This window comes from Macaca nemestrina, chromosome 17 (genome assembly GCF_043159975.1).
Source record: "Macaca nemestrina isolate mMacNem1 chromosome 17, mMacNem.hap1, whole genome shotgun sequence".
Lineage (NCBI taxonomy): Eukaryota > Metazoa > Chordata > Mammalia > Primates > Cercopithecidae > Macaca > Macaca nemestrina.
Window position 1 is genome coordinate 68,147,961 of NC_092141.1, and position 22,411 is coordinate 68,170,371.

At 45.6% G+C, this 22,411-nt stretch overlaps 1 protein-coding gene and 1 pseudogene across 9 annotated transcripts in view; both read right to left on the reverse strand.

The window, feature by feature from the left end:
* Positions 1–6,065, reverse strand: part of LOC105469019 (G-patch domain containing 8) — a 105,686-nt gene extending 99,621 nt beyond the window's left edge. For 6 of the 9 annotated variants that reach the window (XM_071083256.1, XM_071083259.1, XM_071083258.1 and 3 more), the window contains exon 1: positions 5,846–5,930. Coding sequence is in view for 2 of the 9 variants with exons in the window: in XM_011719531.2 (XP_011717833.2) it covers positions 5,846–5,890 (45 nt within the window). In the remaining 7 variants the exon portion in view is untranslated. Of the gene's footprint in view, positions 1–5,845 lie in introns of all 9 variants that reach the window. The other 3 variants (XM_011719531.2, XM_011719539.2, XM_011719571.2) reach the window with 3 other exon arrangements.
* Positions 6,066–14,212: 8,147 nt separating this feature from the next.
* On the reverse strand, positions 14,213–15,557 carry LOC105469009 (poly(rC)-binding protein 2 pseudogene; annotated as a pseudogene).
* Positions 15,558–22,411: the final 6,854 nt, after the last annotated feature.

The window sequence follows — 22,411 nt, forward strand, 5'->3', positions numbered from 1 at the left end:
TGGCTCATGCCTATAATCCCAGCACTTTGGGAGGCCGAGGTGGGTGGATCACGAGGTCAGGAGATCGAGACCAGCCTGACCAACATGGTGAAACCCCATCTCTACTAAAAAATACAAAAAATTAGCCCGGCGTGGTGGCGGGCGCCTGTAGTGCCAGCTACTCAGGAGGCTGAGGCAGGAAAATGGCGTGAACCCGGGAGGCGGAGCTTGCAGTGAGCTAAGATCGTGCTACTGCACTCCAGCCTCGGCGACAGAGCGAGATTCCGTCTCCAAAAAAAAAAAAAAAAAGAATAAAAATTTAAGTCACAAATTTTAGCTTTGGTTATACAATTTATCATAAAGACATGAGAAAATGTGATGAAAGAATCCCTTTGCAGTACTCTAATGAGAACTGCGTTACATGTATAGAAGAAAAGGAAAGGTACAACAGGAATACTTGTTTTTCTATCATTCTGACTGTACTGTAAAAGACCTGAAATAACAGTCTAATACTGTATTTGTCCAGATCTGTTTCTTCCTGCCTCCCATGCCTACTTTGAAAACAAATAATGAAATATATCATCACATGAAGCCCTCTCTTCCCAACCCCAATCTTTCCTAATTACAACTTAAGTCTCTCTCTGCGATGTTATTCCTTGATATGTCCCACATTTTAAAAGTGATTATATACCATTTACCCTTCAAATCACCTCCAGGGAAACTTCTCTTACGCTGACTTTACTTTGGTCACTCTTGATCTCCTGAGAATATATTAACCAATGTCAGTATCATTTTGCATTTGCTAATAATCATGTCAATTCAGCATCAGTATTTTGAAACTGGTACAACAGCCCTGATTCTAATCCTTTTCACTTATCATACTATGAGACAGGAAAGAGTAATGATTTTACATAAGTTTCAGTATCCCAAGCCAAACTGACATTACTTTAAATAGCTTGTGGCATTTCTTCCAGATTACAGGGAGACATAGGAAAAACCATTTAAAACACTTGTCCATGTGTCATATCTGGCATATCTGCATTACAATGCCAACTATATTACATACAGAAAATATACTAATACCCTTCTGTGACCTAAATATCTTAAAACTATGAACCTCTTCACTTAACAGTCTCAACTAAGAATTTCCTGAGGGTCACATACTGGTTACATATGGAAACCCAAAGAGGAATCCTACAAACATACTGCATAAATGTAATACATGACTAGCTTATTGCTATTTACCATTATGATTACTTACATAGATTACAGAAAGTTCTTGGGCAATTTCTGTATTTTTATTATGACCTTTAAGATAGTATGTCTTGTTTCTCTTATCAACTTATCACTCACTGATCTATTCCTGTAGTTACTTTTCACTAGAAATAAAATGCAGAGGGCCGGGCGCAGTGGCTCACACCTGTAATCCCAGCACTTTGGGAGGCTGAGGTGGGTGGATCACCTGGGCTGGGAGTTTGAGACCAGCCTGACCAACATGGTGAAACCCTGTCTCTACTAAAAAATACAAAAAAAACAGCTGGACGTGGTGGGACATGCCTGTAATCCCAGCTACTCAGGAGGCTGAGGCAGGAGAATCGCTTGAACCCGGGAGGCGGAGGTTGAGGTGAACCGAGATGGTGCCATTGCACTCCAGCATGGGCAACAAGAGCGAAACTCCGTCTCAAAACAAAAAAAAGAAAAGAAATAAAATGCAGAGAACACTCAGAACACAAATCATCAGTCCTCTGCAGGTACATACGCTAAAGATCATTTCCTCACCAGCATTCAGCTGCATCACCAATAATAGCTGCGCAACCATAAAATGTTAAGCACTGTATCTTAATGGCACCGTATGGCTAGTTATACATCACTGTACAAACAAAACTTTCTTTAATGAACCTGTAATCCAAAGTGTTGATTATCTTAAGTTATATATTTTCCATTAGTTTGTGTAACACTTCAATCTGTGAACAAATATATCTTAATCTGGTAAATGCCGGCAGAAGTAACATCTCATTCAGAAATTGAGGTCAGATTCTTAAAGGAGTAGTTAAAGATCTTAAAACATTTGTAAAAATAAACACATCAGCTTAGATTACAAAGATTACCAAAGATTTAAAAAAACAACACTTTAAAGGCTAGACAAAAGAATGTCTAAACTAAAACAGTTAACAATATATCCTCTATGACACAACGTAATTTATCATTGTTGAATGCCCCCCTAGAAGCCATTGGGAGACCAGAAAGAAACAGATCTGGACAAAACCAAACAGAATAAAAACTGCAATTGTATCACCTTTCTAAAAGCTCCCTTATTCTTCGTCACCTATAAGTTTATCCTCCACATTTGATGACTCAATTACAGCTATATAAAATGTGTAATTGTCAGCAGCAGACAAAATGGTCACGAGGACAAGTTCAAGAGTCCAAAAGTCAGTATGAATTTAGGCTCTGCCATTTAACAGATGTATGTAATTGGCTAAGTTACCTAATTCTCTGTGCCTCAGCTGAAAACGGCAGTAAAAACAGTACCTACCTCGTAAGGGTTATAGTGAAGACTATGAAATAAGACACATAAAGCCTGTGGAATAGGACCTGTTCGTTATTATAATAAAGTTACAAATTAAAAAAAGTTAGGTTCCTGATAATGATTAATCTCTATATTCATGAGTGCTTCAAGTGGAATACCACCGTTAACCGTAACTTTTCACTATATATACAAAATACCTTTGAAACTTAGGTATTCATGCCGGGTGTGGAGGCTCACGCCTGTAATACCAGTACTTTGGGAGGCCAAAGCGGGCGGATCACGAGGTCAGCAGATCAGGACCATCCTGGCTAACATGGTGAAACCCTGTCTCTACTAAAAATAAAAAAAAAAAACAGCTGGGTGTGGTGGCGAGCGCCTGTAGTCCCAACTACTCGGGAGGGCAAGACAGGGGAATCGCTTGAACCCGGGAGGCGGAGGTTGCAGTGAGCCAAGATCGCGCCACTGCACTCCAGCTTGGGTGACAGAGCGAGACTCGGACTCAAAAAAAAAAAAAAAAAAAAAGAAACGTAGGTATTCACAAATTGTAATACTCAGCCCAACTCCCTGACTCCATAATAATTTCAAGAGACATCAAACTCTCTAAAATTTGCACTTGATAAACTGGTAGAGAGTGAAGCTCTACAGCTTTAAATCATCCTGCCAAATTAAAGGCAAAGAAAATAACAGTCATCTTGAACTTACCAGAGAAGATGAACAGAAAAATTTCCAGTGCTACAAGATCTGTTGAAAGCAACAAGATCTATCCATTCTGTTTGGAAACTTACTATGATTTGTTTTCAAGTATAGTCAGTGGCTTCACCCAAAACCTTTTAAGGAGGCCACGTTTAATTTTGAATAACCTGAAGCCGAAAATGTTTCAGATACATTATTCACAGGAGAATCCTATTACATTCTCTCACCAATATCTTTGAATCAAAAGACATCATTAAGTGAAAGACAATCTGTATTTTTCCCTTTATTAAAACACACAGAAAAATACCACTTCATTTTTAAATAAAAGTACTTTAAATGAATGTTATAAATTAACATAATTTATAAAAGTTTTAACATCTTCCAACTGTCTAAAAAGGTTTCCATTCCCAATACCTTATTTACCCAAAATGCTAGGACATCTGAATTTTAAAAACCAACATTTTCGGCCGGGTGCGGTGGCTCACACCTGCAGTCCCAGCACTTTGGGAGGCCGAGGCAGGCGGATCACGAGGTCAGGAGTTCGAGACCAGCCTGGCCAAGACGGTGAAACCCCATCTCTACTAAAAATACAAAAATAAGCCGGGTGTGGTGACAGGCGCCTGTAGTCTCAGCTGCTCGGCAGTCTGAGGCAGAAGAATCGCTTGAACCCGGGAGGGGAAGGTTGCAGTAAGCCGAGATGGTGCCACCGCACTCCAGCCTGGGCGACAGAGTGAGATTCCGTCTCAAAAACAAACAAAAAAAACCCCAACATCTTCCTGGCTGACCCAACTTAACGGGTTGGTTCTTTCAACATAGAAGCAGAAAATGAACTATACATATCATCTTCAAAGGACTACCATGAAACCAAAATCAGGTTTTGCAATACCCAACTAAAGCATCAAAAGAGAGGGTCATCTTACTTAGAAACTGAGTATTGAAAAAGTAGAGGCTAACCCCCTCAATTTTTTTCAGGAAACAGCATTCACACTCTGCTATCCACAATTTTCAAAATCTTCATTAAAGGCCCCGAAAATCCTGTTTGTTAAGCCTGCTGGAATTCTGTGGTTGACAGTCATCTTTCCTCAAAATTTAATTGTCCATATTATCTATTTTCGATTTTATTAGGTCACCTTGAGATTCTCTCCTCTGAAAAGCATTTGCGGGCTTTAGTTATCAATAGGTCTCTATTGGTAATTTAAAAATCAATAACGCTCATCATACACCTTGCAGCCTACTCATATTTTATAGTGCTTGCTAAAATATACATATATTTCTCAGGGATCAAAAGGCTAATATGAACTGCTTCAAACTTTGGTGAATCTGCATTATATCCTTAGAACACCTTGAGATTCTTCTGTATTGTGCTGCAGCTATACAGCAAGCGCATGATCACAAGGCTTTAACAGCCCCCAGATCCCTTACTGCTGCAAAACTTCTCATAAGCGTTCTATGTACTACCTTGTTAACAGTGCTGAGTTAAAATTGTTAAACTGCTTTATCTATTTATTTACCAGTCCTATCATCTCAGGGAATTCAAACTCTTTAAACTGCATTCTGAAACACACCTAGAGTGCTTTCCTATTGCTTTGAGTAGGATCTGCAGCCGGATAAAAACTTGAGTTCTGAGATTCATCCCCTGACCCAAATTGCAGTTGCCAGGATATGCGGTAGTAATGCAGAGGTTTTTTTTGAGACTCTACGGATGTATTTTACCTAGAAATAGCCAATCTCTACTAAATCCCTTTTAGTCGTCGAGATTTCCGCGGTAACAATTTCAACAGCAAGGTATTTTCAACAACGAAAAAACGAGTTATTCTAATTTGGCCTTTATTTTTTACTCAATAGAGCTTGCCATCGTAAGGGCATTTTTCCATACCAACATTTGCAATTGAAAAAAGAAAAATCAAGCTTTTGGCACTAGTGACCCCACGCGTGGAAGGTCCATTATCATTACGCTTCTTACAAATCTTTCGAGATAGGATTTGAGGTTAGGCTCACATCGGATCATAGTCCAGTAACTTACTGTTTTCCAAGCCCAATTAACAGCCTAATAACAGCAGCAACACTTATGTCCCGGGAAATCTTAATGTATGACTAACCAATAAGGCGTCTGATAACGAATGCAACCTTTTCCCAGGTAAGGAAAAGGAAAAACAGACAATGAAAGCAACTGATTCATCACAGTGAAAAAAGAAAAGAGAAGGACCCCAAAAGGATCCGTGAGAGCAAAATCCCGGGGTTCGGAAGCCTTGGCCTCAGCAACACTCGCCCCCAAGTCCTCCCAGCCCAACCCAACCACCCCTCTGGTCCCCTGGGAGCCAGCCCTTTGCCGGCACAGGCCGGGCAGACCCGGAGGGCACAGCCCCCCACAGAGCTCCCAGGCCCGGTTCCCAAATCCGACGCCAAACAGGCGGAAGCCGCAAGCCCCGCGGCCTGAGTTTCTGGGGTAGAGAATGCGCGTGAGAGGAGATGCGGCCTCCCTCAAGCCGGGAGGCCTCTTGAGAAAGCAGAGACGGGAGAAGAGAGAGCCAATTCGCAAGTCGGAGCAAAACCTGGAAGGAAAGAGGGCTGGGAGCCGGAGATGAAGGACATTCTGGGCTAGACCAGCGCCTTCCCCGCATCCTCGGCGACGCCCGTGTTTACCTGAAAGTCTCGGTCCTCGTTGAAGCGGGAGAAGCGGTCCGCCATTTTGCCGCCTTCACTCCTCTCAGGACGACGCTCTCCGGTTCGCTCCTTCCCTCCTGCGACACCCGCCCCTCCCCGGTTCCCCGCCTCCTCCCACGCCCACCGGGCGCGCGCAGCCGAGGGAGGGAGCGAGAATGCGCGTCCTGACTGGAGCCCCGCAGCGCAGGCGCCTGCCAGCCCTGGAGGCTGACCCTTCCCTCCAGCCCCTGCTCCGCGCGCGACCCGGAGCGACCCTGGTGGCCGCGCGTGCGCACTCCCGCCCAAGGGCCGCGAAAGCTTCCGGAGGGAAAGGTCAGAAGGGGCACCGTGCGGACGAGTCTGGATGTTTTGCTGTGGCTCACTTCCGGGTATCTTTTCTCACTGTCGCTTCCCCGTGTGCGCAGAAGTCCATCGTCTTTACTAAATTTTTGGAAGCATAATGTTGGGCCTAAAGCGCGACTTTAGAGCCATACTACTTTGTTTCGAATCTCAGCTCACCCTGAGGATTCAACGGTGAACGAGACAGGAATGGTCTCTTATGGGGATTTCATTCCAGTGGAAGAAGTCACATAACTCGTAGAATAAATATTTTTAAATATCAATAAGTGCCACAAAAAAGTAAAACTGGCCGCAGTGCTGAGAGGGACAGTCTCTGAAGGGACCTTTGACCCGAGGCACAGCGAGGAGCCCACAGCATTGGGGCATAGGGAACATTAGACCCAAAGGCCCAAAGACTGCAAGGAGCTTGATATCTAGCCATCCTTTGAGAAAAGTATTTCTCAAGGGACCGAAGTTGATTCAAATCGACTAAAGCTCTCTGGGCTTCAGTTTCCTTTTTATACAATAAGGAAGCTGGATTCAGTAATCTCTGCTGCTCCTGTCTAGCGCTGACTGTGAGTTAAGATTCAGATTTTTCCATCCCTTCTGAGGACCTCACCCAGCGCTCCAGCACTCTTAGCCAAAATACATAAACACATAGAAGGGTGGTAGGACTTCCTCCTTTTGAAAAGAGTAGTTGACAGAAATCACACAATGGAAAAATGGCTCTTACCTTGCCCTGAAAGAGTCAAATGGAATGTAATTTTTTGAGGAAGGATATGTATTTTCTAGTTGTTACCCTTTGCCTCACCCATGCTTCAGCCTACACTTCCACCTAAGGGGAGGCAGGGCACACAGAATTCAAACATTGTGGGTTTTTTTTTTTTTTTTTTTTTGAGACGGAGTCTTGCACTATTGCCAGAGTACAGTGGCGCCATCTTGGCTCACTGCAACCTCCGCCTCCCAGATTCAAGAGATTCTCCTGCCTCAGCCTCCATAGTAGCTGGAATTACAGGCGCCCGCCACCAAGCCCAGCTTTTTGTTTGTTTGTTTGTTTGTTTTTTGAGACGGAGTCTCACTCTGTCACCCAGGCTGCAGTGCAGTGGCGTGATCTCAGCTCACTGCAAGCTCCGCCTCCCGGGTTCACGCCATTCTCCTGCCTCAGCCTCCCGAATAGCTGGGACCACAGGCGCCCGCCACCACGCCCGGCTAAATTTTTGTATTTTTAGTAGAGACGGGGTTTCACCGTGTTAGCCAGGATGGTCTTGATCACCTGACCTCGGGATCCACCTACCTCGGCCTCCCAAAGTGCTGGGATTACAGGCGAGAGCCACCGCGCCGGGCCTTTTTTTTTTTTTTTTTTTTTTTTTAATATATATTTTTAGTGGAGACCGGGTTTCGCCATGTTGGCCAGGCTGGTCTCGAACTCCTGACGTTGTGATCTGCCCACCTCAACCTCCCAAAGTGCTGCGATTGGCCGGGTGGGGTGGCTTACGCCTGTAATCCCAGCACATTGGGAGGCCGAGGCAGGCGGATCCTCAGGTCAGGAGATCAAGACCAGCCTGGCCAGCAATGGTGAAACCCCATCTCTACAAAAATACAAAAATTAGCCGGTCGTGGTGGCGCGCACCTGTAATCCCAGCTATTTGGGAGGCCGAGGCAGGAGAATCTCTTGAACCCAGGAGGCAGAGGTTGCAGTGAGCCGAGATCGCACCACTGCACTCTAGCCTGGGTGACAGAGAGAGACTCCATCTCAAAAAAAACAAACAAAAAAAAAAATTAAAAACAAAAAAAACAAAGCACAAAGTGCTGCGATTACAGGCGTGAGACACCGCGCCTGGTTCAAACATTGTAAAGAGACTTTAGGGTAGCGTGAAAGATTGAATCACGGGGATACACACCACTCTGACCTCTTCTCCCTCTCAAAAGCCCACTGAAATGAGAGCAAAGGAGTAAGAAGTGCATAAAGTCACATAGACAAAGAGACCTGGAGAAGAGACAATGGGAGGCAACAGATGTCAACATTTTGGAGGCCAGAGAGCATAGATAAATGGAAATGACTTTAGTAGAGTGGAGAAAAAGAAGTCACGGAGTAGAAGACAGGAAAGAAGTTGATCAATGCTAAAGTACATCAGAAAGGCTCAGGAAGTGGAAGCCCCTGGTGACACTGATGACTCGATGTCTCTTTTCCCACCCAGGTAGCAAACTGGAGGTTTTCCCTCTGGAAAGGCTGAACCAGAGAGACTGGACTTTATAGGTGAGAAGGAGCAACCATGCTGAAAATGGGAGGATATGGTAAAGCCTCCGTTCTGGTCAGAGAGTCTGACTTCAACAAAAGAGCGTAGGAACACTCTCTAGAAAATTGACTAGCTTGGCTGGGCGCGGTGGCTCAAGCCTGTAATCCCAGCACTTTAGGAGGCCGAGATGGGCGGATCACGAGGTCAGGAGATCGACACCATCCTGGCTAACACGGTGAAACCCCGTCTCTACTAAAAAATACAAAAAACTAGCCGGGCGAGGTGGCAGGCCCCTGTAGTCCCAGCTACTCGGGAGGCTGAGGCAGGAGAATGGTGTGAACCCGGGAGGCGGAGCTTGCAGTGAGCTGAGATCCTGCCACTGCACTCCAGCCTGGGCGACAGAGCAAGACTCCATCTCAAAAAAAAAAAAAAAAAAAGAAAAGAAAATTGACTAGCTTAGGGAAGAAAAACCTTCCTGTACCAACAATGGGAGTGAGGGTAGGGAGGTGTCTTCCTACATAAAGATCATGTTCGTGTCCAAATACTCCACAGAGAAGTCCATCATTCAGGAAGCCCCATCCACATAGACCTTTCACTCAGCTTTTTAGTGCCTTGTTATGAACAGATAGCCAAAGATTATCAGACATTTGAAGGGAACCTGTAACAGGAAAGATAGAAACACCCCCAGCCTGGGCATCATAGTAAGACCCCATCTCTACAAAAGAATTTTAAAACTAGGCGTGGTGGCATGCACCTGTGGTCCCAGCTACTCGGGAGGCTGAGGCAAGAGGATTGCTTCAGCCAGCCCAGGAGTTGGAGGCTGCAGTGGGTTATGATGACAGCAACAGCCCCCCTCCCCCAAAATTTCAGAGGAACCAGAGATAATGAATAGAAGAAACCATCAAAAGAATTATCTATATCCACAGGGTACAAGGGAACACATCCCATCAAGGGGCATGGGATGCCAAAAAGAAAAAAGGATATTGAGTTTAAGAAAGAACTTTGGCCGGGCACAGTGGCTCACAAGTGGATTACAAGTCCTGTAATCCCAGCACTTTGGGAGGCTGAGGCTGAAGCAGGCAGATTGGCTGAGGTCTGGAGTTTGAGACCAGTCTGGCCAACATGGTGAAACCTCGTCTTTACTAAAAATACAAAAAAATTAGCCGGGCGTGGTGGCATGTGCCTATAATCCCAGCTACTCGGGAGGCTGAGGCAGGGGAATTGGGTGACAGAGCAAGATTCCATCTCAAAAAAAAAGAAAAGAAAGAAAGAACTTTTGGGGCTGGGAGCAGTGGCTCATGCCTGTAATCCCAGCGCTTTGGGAGGCCAACGCAGGTCTATCACTTGAGGTCAGGAGTTGGAGACCAGCCTGGCCAACATGGTGAAACCTCATCTCTACTAAAAATACAAAAATTATCCAAGTGTGCTGGCAAGTACCTGTAATCGCAGCTACTTGGGAGGCTGAGGCAGGAGAATGATTTGAATCTGAGAGGCAGAGGTTGCAGTGAGCTGAGGTCACGTTACTGCACTCCAGCCTGGGTGACAAGAGCGACACTCCATCTGCCAAAAAAAAAAAAAAGAAAAAGAAAAATTAGCCAGACAGGGTGGCGCGCGTCTGTGGTCCCAGCTACTCGGGAAATCACACAGAAAACAGAGTAAAAAGACACCCTGGTCTAAACCACCTTTACTTTCTCCTGAATTATTGCAGTAGCTATTACGTGTTCTGCCTCTAGCCTGGCAGCATACATGCTACAAAGGAGCTCTGGTGATCTGTTAAGGATCAGTCAGATCACATTTGTTCCCTGATTCAACAAACAGTGACTTTCCACATCACTCACAATATAAAGTTCACCTCATACCACCCCACCTTTCAGAACTCATCTTTCTCTCTCTGTTTCCCTTCTCTCTGGACATACTGGCCCCTTGGCTGTACCTTGATCCCATCAAGCCTGTTCCTGCCTCAGCCTGCCCCATCTATGGGCTTATGTATTTGCTGTTCTTTCTGCTTATCATTCTTCTATGTCTCCTTGGCTTGCCCCTTTGTCTTCTAGTCTTTATTCAAAAAGTACTTTGGTTTTTTTTTTTATGAAATGGAGTTTCACTCTGTTGCCCAGGCTGGAGTGCAGTGGCGCAATCTCGGCTCACTGCAACCTCCACCTCCTGGGTTCAAGCAGTTCTCTGCCTCAGCCTCCCGAGTAGCTGAGATTACAGGTGCCCACCACCACGCCTGGCTAACTTTTGTATTTTTAGTAGAGACAGGGTTTCACCATGTTGGCCAGGCTGGTCTCCAACTCCTGACCTCAAGTGATCCACCTGCCTCGGCCTCCCAAGGTGCTGGGATTACAGGTATAAGCCACCGTGCCTGGCAAAAAGTTATTTCTTTTTTTCTTTTTCTTTTGAGATGGAGTTTCACTCTTGTTGCCCAGGCTGGATTGCAGTGGTGTGATCTCGGCTCACTGCAACCTCCACCTCCCAGGTTCAAGCAATTCTCCTGCCTCAGCCTCGAAAGTAGCTGGAATTACAGGTGAGCACCACTACGCCAGCATAGTTTTTGTGCTTTTAGTGAAGAGGGGGTTTCGCCATCTTGGCCAGGCTGGTCTCGAACTCCTGAGCTCAGATGATCCACCCTCCTCGGCCTCCCAAAGTTCTGGGATTACAGGCATGAGCCACCTTGCTCAGCCCAAAAGTACTTACCACTTTCTAGTATGTAATATAAACTCTATGAGGTCAGAGATTTTTCTTAGTTTTGTTTTTCTATCTCCCCAGCACCTAGACTAATGACTGGCACATAGTAGGCACTAAATATTCACTGAATGGATGAGGTGGAAAATGGGAAAGAATGAATAAGAAAATGTCAGCATCGGCCGGGCACGGTGGCTCATGCCTATAATCCCAGGACTTTCAGAGGCCAAGGCGGGCGGATCACAATGTCAGGAGATCAAGACCGTCCTGGCTAACAAGGTGAAACCCCGTCTCTACTAAAAATATGAGGGGGGGGGAAGGGGGGAGGGATGGCATTGGGAGTTATACCTGATGTAAGTGATGAGTTGATGGGTGCTGACGAGTTGATAGGTGCAGCACACCAACATGGCACAAGTATACATATGTAACAAACCTGCACGTTGTGCACATGTACCCTAGAACTTAAAGTATAATAAAAAAAAAAACAACGAAAAAATTAGCCGGGCATAGTGGCAGGCGTCTGTAGTCCCAGCTACTCCGGAGGCTGAGGCAGGAGAATGGCATGATTCCGGGAGGCGGAGCTTGCAGTGAGCAGAGATGGCGCCACTGCGCTCCAGCCTGGACAACAGAGCAAGACTCCGTCTCAAAAAAAAAAAAAAAAAAAAAAAGAACGTGTCAGCATCAATTCAATATCTGAATAGTAGGATTTACAGAAATAACAAGGGAAAATGGAAGAAAAGCATATTAAAAAGCTGGGCATGGTGGCCGGGCGCCTGGAATCCCAGCACTTTGGGAGGCCAAGGCAGGTGGATCACCTGAGGTCAGGAGTTGGAGACCAGCCTGGCCAACATAGTGAAACCTTGTCTCTACTAAAAATACAAAAATTAGCTGGGCGTGGTGGTGGATGCCTGTAATCCCAGCTACTAGGGGGGCTGGGACAGGAGGATTGCTTGAACCTGGGAGGCAGAGGTTGCCATGAGCAGAGATTGTGCCATTGCACTCCAACCTGAGCAACAGAGCGAGACTCCACCTGAAAATAAATTAATAAATAAAATAAAATAAAAAACTGGGCATGGTGGAGCATGCCTGTATCCCAGCTACTGGGGAGACTGAAGGAGGAGGATAGCTTAAGCCCAGGAGTTTGAGACTGTAGTGTGTGATGATCATGACTGTGAATAGCCACTGCACTCCAGTCTGGGCAACATAGTGAGACCCTATCCCTTAAAAACAAACAAACAAAAAAGGAATTGAAAACAATTTTTTAAAAAGTATATTAAATAATGTGTGAACATCTTCTAGTACTAAGGGCCTGAGTTCTAAATTGAGAGATCTCAAAACAATGGATGAAAAAGAATTTGCTACCAGGCACAGCATTGTGAAATTTCAGGGCACGTGGGACAAAGAGAACCTCCTAAAGGCTTCCAGAGAGGAAAAGTAGGTCACATATGAAGGATTGGGAATAGGAATGATGTTGGGTTTCTCCAGAGAAAAGACTGGGCAGTAATACACCAAACTAGAAATCTATACCCAGCCAAACCATTAATCAACTATGAGAGGGAAAAATGACATTTTTTTTTACCTGCAAGCCCTCAAGGAAATTTTCTCTGGAAGCCACTGCAGGATGTTTTAGAGCAAAACAATTACAGAAACATATATTCAGTGTTGTGGTTGAAGTGCTACTGAAGACACAAAGATGAAGAGGAAAAGATTTATTCTAGGGTTTATAAACCAAGACATTGCCATCAGGTAAACCTGGATTTTAAACTCAACATCTGTCACAAAAAGCACCTGTCAGCTAGGCACAGTGGCTCACACCTCTAATCCCAGCACTTCGGGAGACTGAGGCCAGAGGATCACTTGAGCCCAGGAGTTCGAAGTTGCAGTGAGCTATGATCCCACCATAGCACTCCTCCAGCCTGGGAGACAGAACAAGACCCTGTCTCTAAAGAAAAAAGAAAATCAAGACCAACGTGGGCAACATAGTAAGACCCTGTCTCTACAAAAAAATAAAATAAATTAGCCGGGTGTGGTGGCATGCACCTGTAGTCCCAGCTGCTTGAGAGGCTGAAGTGGGAGGATAATTTGAGCCTGGGAGGTTGAGGCTAGGAGAACGACTAGATTCATTTGAAACATTTTGCAAGAATACTAATTAGGTGGTGCTGTATTCTTCTCAGAGCACAACATGAGGAGGCACATGGTATCAACTGTTCTCATTATTAGTGATGTCGAGTTTCATTTATTTGTTACTGTCTTGTCAGCCAGACTGCTCCCTTGTAAAAGATGATACTTTGAGACCATGTGAATATCTTATTTTTCAACAGTTTTTGTGGAGTTTTGATTGTTTTATTTATTTACTGTTTTTGAGATGGAGTCTCACTCTGTCTCCCAGGCTAGAGTGCAGTGGTGTGATCTCGGCTCGCTGCAACCTCCACTTCTCAGGTTCAAGCGATTCTCCTGCCTCAGCCTCCCGAGTAGGTGGGACTACAGGCATGCATCACCATGCCCAGCTAATTTTTTGGTATTTTTAGTAGAGACAGTGTTTCACCATGTTGGTCAGGCTGCTCTTGAACTCCCAGTCTCAAATGATCTGCCTTTCTTGGCCTCCCAAAATGCTGGGATTACAGTCGTGAGCCACCGTACCCCGTCAATTACTTGTTTTAAAGACAGGGTTTCACTCTGTTGCCCAGGCTAGAGTGCAGTGGCACCATCATAGTTCACTGTAGCCTTGAACTCCTGGTCTCAGGCAATCCTCCCACTTCAGCCTCCCAAGTAACTAGGATTATAGGTGCCTGCCACCATGCAAAGCCAATTTTTATTTATTTATTTATTTATTTATTTATTTATTTATTTATTTATTTATCTATTCACAAAGAAAAAGCTCCAGTCCATCTTTTAATTTTTTTGAAAAATTCCTGACATTACAGAACTAAACTGAAATGTATTAATATTCCACTCTTACATTTCCATGACAAACAGAAAAATTCATGAGCCAAAAAAACAAAACAAAAAACCAACAACAAAAAAAAGAAAAAACAGGAAGACGCTTATAAAACTAAATATGGATCTCAGCATCAACAGCTGAACAGAGAAAGGAATTAAAATGCTTTAATTAAAAATTCACAAGTGGATGATAAAATATGTAGAAACTGAAAATTTACAAACTATTTAAAACCTGGAATCACTGACTGTTCAGAAACTACACAGATGGATCATGGGTGGTGGTGAACAGCAGAAAGGGATTATGGATGAATCTGCATTGTTCTAGCTGCTCCCCATGCCACCCGTCTCCGAGGAAAGCCTGACATTGATTAGATATTGAGCCAGGCTAATGCTGGCAGCAGATCCAGTGACGGTAACCTGCCTATCCTTCCCCTGGGTTCGCAATTTTGATCTGCGCCCCAGACATCTGACGAATCTCATTGATTTTGGCACCTTGACGCCCAATTATGCAGCCAATCAAATCGTTTGGAATGGTGAGTTCATGAGAAGTAGTCTGCGCAGATGCCTCCAAACCTGCACTGAATCCGGTGTTGCCATGCGTCATGGGAAAATGAGACAATGAGACTGTTGCATTGCCAACTGGTGCAGCTTGGTCAAATCTGGCTGTGGAATGGCATACTGTCCTTGAATGCTATAGGCCTCTAGAGGTGGTCCCTCCAGGTCAGGGTTGAGACACATGGACGGGGTGGTGTGAGGAAAGCTCGCACTGTCGCTGCCTGTGCTGTACCTGTCCTGACCACCTGCAAAGATGACCGGAGAGCTGGACAGCTTGGGCCGGTACAGGATGGTCACACCCTTTGGTGGGGACTCCAACATGACCACGCAGATCTGTTTGACACACTCAATGATGGATTGCGGAATGCCAGCAATAGTGATGGCCTGCTCAGTTCAGTTAGGTAGCATATCCCCTGCCACCTGGACCTGAGCCCCTGTACTCTCTCATATTTCCTTGATCTTGCAACCGCCTTTTCCAATGAGAGAGGCTCACTGACTAGCAGGGACCATCAGCCTCAGGGTGACCGGGGGTCTACTGGCAGCTGTACTATTGGTCATAGAGCTGCTTATGTCCTCTTCCAGTTTGTCAATGATCATAGCCAGGGCTTTGAAGATGGCATTAGTGGGTCCAGCCAAAGTGATAATTCTCTCAGGACAATTCCCTTCTGAGATGTTGATACGTGCACCCCTCTCCTCGCGCATCTTCTTAACTGATTCTCCTTTCTTTCCGATGATACTGCCAACTTCCTTTCCATGCATAAGTAGCCGGATGGTGAGAGTGACATTTAATCCACCTTCAATCACACCGGTGTCCATGTCGAGCAGTGTTCTGGGGTGCTGGACTTTGAGTGGTCAAGTCTTTGGTCACTGGTAGGGGGTGAAAGCCAAAAACTGCAGGCGCAAGGCGACTGAGGGGAAAAGGGGAGTGGGCGGGAAGGGGAAGGGCAGGAGGCCGGGGGTGGAACAATGGGGCGGCGGGAAGGCGAGGGGGGCCCCTCGGACGGGCAGAGGAGGGAGTAGGGGGTGGAGGAAGAGGAGGAGGAGGAAGAGGGAAAGAGACCCCGGGGTTGGTGGAGGGCGGAGGGGGTGAGGGCGCAGGCTGCGGCTGCTCCGGCTGCTGCCTTTGCTGGTCTGGCCTTTTATTTTTATTTTTTGTAGAGACAGGGTCTCACTATGTTGCCTGGGCTGGTCTCAAACTCCTAGATTCAAGTGATCCTCCTGCCTTGAACTCCCAATGTGCTGGAATTACAAAAGTTTTATTATCCACTGATAGTCCTTGCCTGAATTGTTGTTACAAACAGTGGTTACAAAATCATGATTCTTTAATTCTATTATTTCTTCTACAATTATTAGTAGGAATGCTATAAAGAAGAACTTTCTCTCCTTGCCACCTACCATTTTAGAATATCACTGTGGATTCATAGATTTTTTTTCCTGATTTTATAATCCATTTTTGTTGTTGTTGTTGTTTTGCTTTGTTTGATGTAGTCTCACTCTGTCACCCAGGCTGGAGTGCAGTGGCGCGACCTCGGCTCACTGAAACCTCTGCCTCACTGAAACCTCCACCTCCTGGGTTCTAGTGATTCTCCTGCCTCAGCCTCCCGAGTAGCTGGGATTACAGGCATATACCACCATGCCCGGCTAATTTTTGTATTTTTAGTAGAGACAGGGTTTTCCCAGGCTGGCCAGGCTGGCCCAGAACTCCTAAACTCAAATGATCCACCCACCTCGGCTTCCCAAAGTACTGGGATTACAGGCGTGAGCCCCTGCGCCCAGCCAGGAGCATTTTTCAAAGGAAAAAAAAAAAAATTCACCACTGGCCATACAGGACACCCTGTGGTAGGTAGCCAATATGCTAGACCGGTGTCTTGGAGTACATTCTTTAGCACATTCCTTCCTTTATTCATCAAATATTTATCATGTGCCTAGTCCAAATCAGCCCTACTCTAGATGCTAAAGACACCAGAGGTGAGCCTGGCGGGAAAGGTTCTTGTTCTCATGGAGTTTGTGTTCTGACTGGGGGAGCAGGTAAGGAGACAGACAATAATATATGAGTAAATAAATGAGATCATTTCAAGCAGGGCGAGGTGCTAAGAAGACAGCGTGGGGTGATGTGACACAGAGGAACTGTATGAGGCTGCTTTAAATTCAGCAACGGTCAGGCGAGACCTCTGGACCAGGTGACATTTGAACCAAGAGCTCGATGTTATAAACTGGGGCATAGTGCTCCAGACAGAGGCACAGCCCAGGCCAGGCGAGAGGCAGGGCCACTTGTACAGGCTCCACACTCAGAAGAGCCCCTCGCTTAGTTTCATGCTCTGCCACAGACATCTAGAAATTCTTAGGTTTTTTTGTTTGTTTGTTTGTTTTGAGACAGAGTCTCGCTCTGTTGCTCAGGGTGGAGTACAGTGGTGTGATCTTGGCTCATTGTAACCTCTACCTCCTGGGTTCAAGCAATTCTCCCACCTCAGCCTCCCAAGTAGCTGGGACTACAGGCACACACTGCCACATCCGGCTAATTTTCGTATTTTTAGTAGAGATGGAGTTTCACCATGTTGGCCAACCTGGTCTCAAGCTCCTAACCTCAAGTGATCCACCTACCTCGGCATCCCAGTGCTGGGATTACAGGTGTGAGCCCCTGCACCCGCCATAATTCTTAATAATTTTTGATGGAGGGTCCCACAACTTCTTTTTCACTGGGCCCCACATATTATGTTGCCAGTCCTGGTTAGAGGCACAGCAAGAAGGGGCAGGGGGAGAATATCTTGAGGTGAAGTGGAAAGGGAGGCAGGGGCCAGCTCACTGAGGAGGGCCTTGAAGTAACCATAAGGAGTTAGAGCTAGCCAGGCCCAGTGGCTCACACCTGTAATCCCAGCACTTTTGGAGGCTGAGGCGGGCGGATCACTTGAGGTTAGGAGTTCAAGACCAGCCTGGCCAACATGGTGAAACTTTATCTCTACTAAAAATAAAAAAAAAATTAGCTTGGTGTGGTGGCGCGTGCCTGTAATCCCAACTACTTGGGAGGCTGAGGCAGGAAAATCACTTGAACCCAGGAGGTAGAGGTTGTAGTGAGCCAAGATCGTGCCACTGTACGCCAGTCTGGATGACAGAGCAAGACTCCATCTCAAAAAAAAAAAAAAAAAAAAAAGAGTTAGAGCTTTGACAGATTTATAGAAAAGAAGCAATTTGATCTTATTTACATTTTCAAGAGACTCACCACTGCCTGTGTGTGGAGTATGGAGTGTAAGGGGGCAAGAATGGAAGTGGGGAGACCAGAGAAGATTCTGTTACAGTAATTTCCATGAGACATGATGGAAGGTGGCAACATAAATAGAAGGGAAGTTTAAGGTATATTTTGCAGACAACTTGGCAAGAAGATAATGGATTAGATGTTGAGAATGAGGAAAAGGGTAGAATTAAGAATGACTTCCAGGTTCCAGGTGTGAGGAACCAGGCTGGATTTGGGGTCATTTATTGAGATTGGTAAGGTTGAGTGGGTGGTGGACAAATTTGATAGGGTTTCAGGAATTGCATTTTGGCCAGGCATGGTGGCTCACACCTTTAATCCCAGCACTTTGGGATGCTGAGGCAAGGATCACCTGAGGCCAGGAGTTCAAGACCAGCCTGGGCAAAATGTTGAGAACCTCCTCTCTACAAGAAAATTTAAAAAATTAGCTGGGTATGGTGGCTCACGACTGTAATCCCAGCACTTTGGGAGAGCAAGGCAGGAGAGTTGCTTTTTGTGGAGACTCTGACTCTACATCTAGCTCACTCCTGCCCTGAATTCCTGTGCTCAAGTGATCCTCCTGCCTCAGCCTCTCTAGTAACTGGGACTACAATTGTGTGCCAACATGCTTGGCTAATTTTTTTTTTTTGAGACAGGATCTCACTGTCTCAAAAATTGTCTCAAGCAATGTGATCTAGAGCAGGGCTGATTCAGACTAGGCACATAATAAATATTTGACGAGTAAAAGAAGGAATGTGCTAAAGAACATCCTCTAAGACAGTTTAGCAGACTGGCTCCCCACCACGGGGGGTCCTGCCTAGCCAGTGGTGAATTTTTTTGTCCTTTAAAAATTAGATGGATAAGGTGGCATGCACCCCATTGGTTTCAGCTACTCAGGAGGCTGAAGTAGGAGAATCACTTCAGACCAGGAGGTCGAGGCTGCAGTGAACCACGTTCAAGCCATTGCCCTCCAGCCTGGGTAACAATGAGATCCTGTCTCAAAAAAAAATTAGGCTGGGCGCGGTGGCTCACGCCTGTAATCCCAGCATTTTGGGATGACGAAGCAGGCATATCATGAGGTCAGGAGATCAAGACCAGCCTGGCTAACACAGTGAAACCTCGTCTCTACTAAAAATACAAAAATTTACCTGGATGTGGTGGCACATGCCTGTAGTCCCAGCTACTCGGGAGGCTGAGGCAGGAGAATCGCTTGAACCTGGGAGGTGGAGGTTGCAGTGAGCCGAGATCACGCCACTGCACTCCAGCCTGGACGACAGAGCGAGACTCCGTCTCAAAAAAAAAAAAAAAAAAGAGTCTGTAAGGGGTTCAGTGTGGACTGAGGTCTGACTCTCCTTGACAGGGGAAGACTAATAAGAGGTGATGAAGGTCTGAACTAGATTTTTCACTATTTTATTCTTTTAAAACAATTTTTCTACATATCAGCACAAACAATTTTACCTAAACACATTAAGCGTTATTCTATCTTCCAAACTTTTTATTTTTAAAAAATTTATTTATTTTTGAGCCGGAGTCTTGCTCTGTCACCCAGGCTGGAGTGCAGTGGCGTGATCTTGGCTCACTGCAAGCTCCGCCTCCCGGGTTCACGCCATTCTCCTGCCTCAGCCTCCCCAGTAGCTGGGACTACAGGCACCTGCCACTGCGTCCGGCTAATAGTCTGTGTTTTTAGTAGAGATGGAGTTTCACCATGGTCTCGACCTCCTGACCTTGTGATCCGCCTGCCTTGGCCTCCCAAAGTGCTGGGATTACAGGCATGAGCCACCGCGCCCGGCCTCTTCCAAACTTTTTAAAGCAGTGTTTTGTTTGTTTGTTTTAAAGACAGGGTCTTCCTCTGTCACCCAGGCTGGAGTGCAGTGACACGATCATGGCTCACTGCAGTTTCAAACTCTTGGGCTCAAGTGATCCTCCCACCTCAGCCTCCTGAGTAGCTGGGACTACAAGCACATGACACCATGCTCGGCTAAGTTTTTTATTTTTATTTTTTGTAGAGACAGGGTTTCACCATGTTGCCCAGGCTTGTTTCAAACTCCTGGGCTCAAGTAGTCTGCCCACCTTGGCCTTCCAAAATGCTAGGATTACAGGCATGAGCCACCACACCAAACCTAGTCGTCTTCTCTTCTTCTTCTTCTTCTTTTTTTTTGAGACAGAGTCTCTCTCTGTCACCAGGCTGGAGTGCAGTGGCATAATCTTGGCTCACTGCAACCTCTGACTCCCAGGTTCAAGCGATTCTCCTGCCTCAGCCTCCTGAGTAGCTGGGACTACAGGCATGCGCCACCACGCCCAGCTAATTCTTGTATTTTCAGTAGAGACGGGCTTTCACCATGTTGGCCAGGATGGTCTCAATCTCTTGACCTCGTGATCCACCCGCCTCAGCCTCCCAAAGTGCTAGGATTACAGAAATGAGCCGCTGCGCCTGGCCTAATCTTGTTTTTTTTTTTTTTTTGAGGCGGAGTCTCGCTCTGTCGCCCAGGCTGGAGTGCAGTGGCGCGATCTTGGCTCACTGCAAGCTCCGCCTCCCGGGTTCCCGCCATTCTCCTGCCTCAGCCTCCCGAGTAGCTGGGACTACAGGCGCTGCCACCACGCCCGGCTAATTTTTTTGTATTTTTAGTGGAGACGGGGTTTCATTGTGTTAGCCAGGATGGTCTCGATCTCCTGACCTCGTGATCCGCCCGTCTCGGCCTCCCAAAGTGCTGGGATTACAGGCTTGAGCCACCGCGCCCGGCCCTAATCTTGTTTTTAAACTTTTTTCCTCTCCTTCTCTCCCAACCAGGTAACCCACATCCACTACCCAGTTTGTATTCATTCATTTTTTTAATGCTCATATAATCATATACATACACACATATGTATGTACATGAAATATAGGGGATTTGTTGTTAGTTTTCAAAAAACAGGATCACATTATTCACACTTTTTGCTTCTTGCTTTTCTTTCTCAACAATACCTCCTAAATATTCCTCCAAGACAATTGATACAGCTCTACAGCTCCCTTCTTTTTTGTTTTGTTTTGTTTTTTTGTTTTTGAGACGGAGTCTCACTCTGTGGCCCAGGCCGGAATGCAGTGGTGCGATCTCAGCTCACTGCAACCTCCACCTCCTGGGTTCAAGCAATTCTCCTGCCTCAGCCTCCTGAGTAGCTGGGACTACAGGTGCATGCCACCATGCCCAGCTAATTTTTGTATTTTTAGTAGAGACAGGGTTTCACCATATTGGGTAGGCTGGTCTCAAACTCCTGACCTCAGGTGATCTGCCTGCCTCAGCCTCCCAAAGTGCTGGGATTACAGGCGTGAGCCACTGTGCCTGGCCCTCAGTTCCCTTTTTAAAGACTGCATAATATTTCACTGAATGGCTGTTAACCATTTATTCAACCATTTGCTGATGGGCATTTACTGTTTTCAGTGTTCTGCAACTAACTAATCCTACACTGAGCATCCTTATACTGCACACCTATCCCTGTGGATGGGTGGTTTTATTTCCATGGGATAGATTTCAAAGAGTAAGATTGCTCAGTTGAACAGTAGATGTGTGTGTGTGTGTGTGTTTCTTTGCTGCTGCTGCTGTTGTTGTTGTTTGAGATGGAGTCTCTGTCGCTCAGGCTGTAGTGCAGTGACGCAATCTCAGCTCACTGCAACCTCCGCCTTCTGGGTTGAAGTGATTCCCCTGCCTCAGCCTCCCGAGTAGCTGGGATTACAGGCACATGCCCCCACGCCTGGCTAATTTTTTGTATTTTTAGTAGACAGGGGATTTCACTGTGTTAGCCAGGATGGTCTGGATCTCCTGACCTCATGCTCTGCCTGCCTTGGCTTCCCAAAGTGCTGGGATTACAGGCATGAGCCACAGCTCCCGGCCTGAGTCTTTTTTAATAATTGTTTTTCCGTGAGTCCTCTATCCATGACTTCACCATTGTTCTGTGAAGTGTTTGTCTTTTTCTTGTTAACTTGTAAGATCTTTCTGTATAGTACAGCTGTTAACCCTTGTCTTGCCACCTGCATTACAACTTTTTTCTAAATCTACTATTTTCCTTTTTAAAAGAACATTTTCCTAATGCCTGTATTTATGTTCTGTTTTTCTGCCCCCAAAATGTTTTAACTTTTATACAGTGAAATATTTATATCCCCTTTTTTTTTCCTGTTGTAGCTTCTGGATTTTCAATCTTGGTTAATATTTTCCCACTCTTGTACGTTGTACATGCAAGCTTCTAGATTTTCATTAGATTTTATGCATTTAGTTTTTACATTTAAATTTTTGATCCATCTGGAGTTTATTTTTGCATATGGTATAAGTAAAGCTCTACTTTTATTTTCTTCCTTTTGGAAATCCAGCTTTGGGAAAATCATTTTTATTCTTTTGCCACTTAACTGAACAAACTCCTGCGTTATATATTAGAATTTCAGCCAGGCCAGGTGGCTCAAGCCTGTAATCCCAGCTCTTTGGGAGGCCGAGGAGGGTGGATCACTTGAGTCCAGGAGTTTGAGACCAGCCTGGGCAACATAGTGAACCCTGTCTCTACAAAAAAAATACAAAAATATTAGCTGAGGGTGGTGGTACAGCACCTGTAGTCCCAGCTACA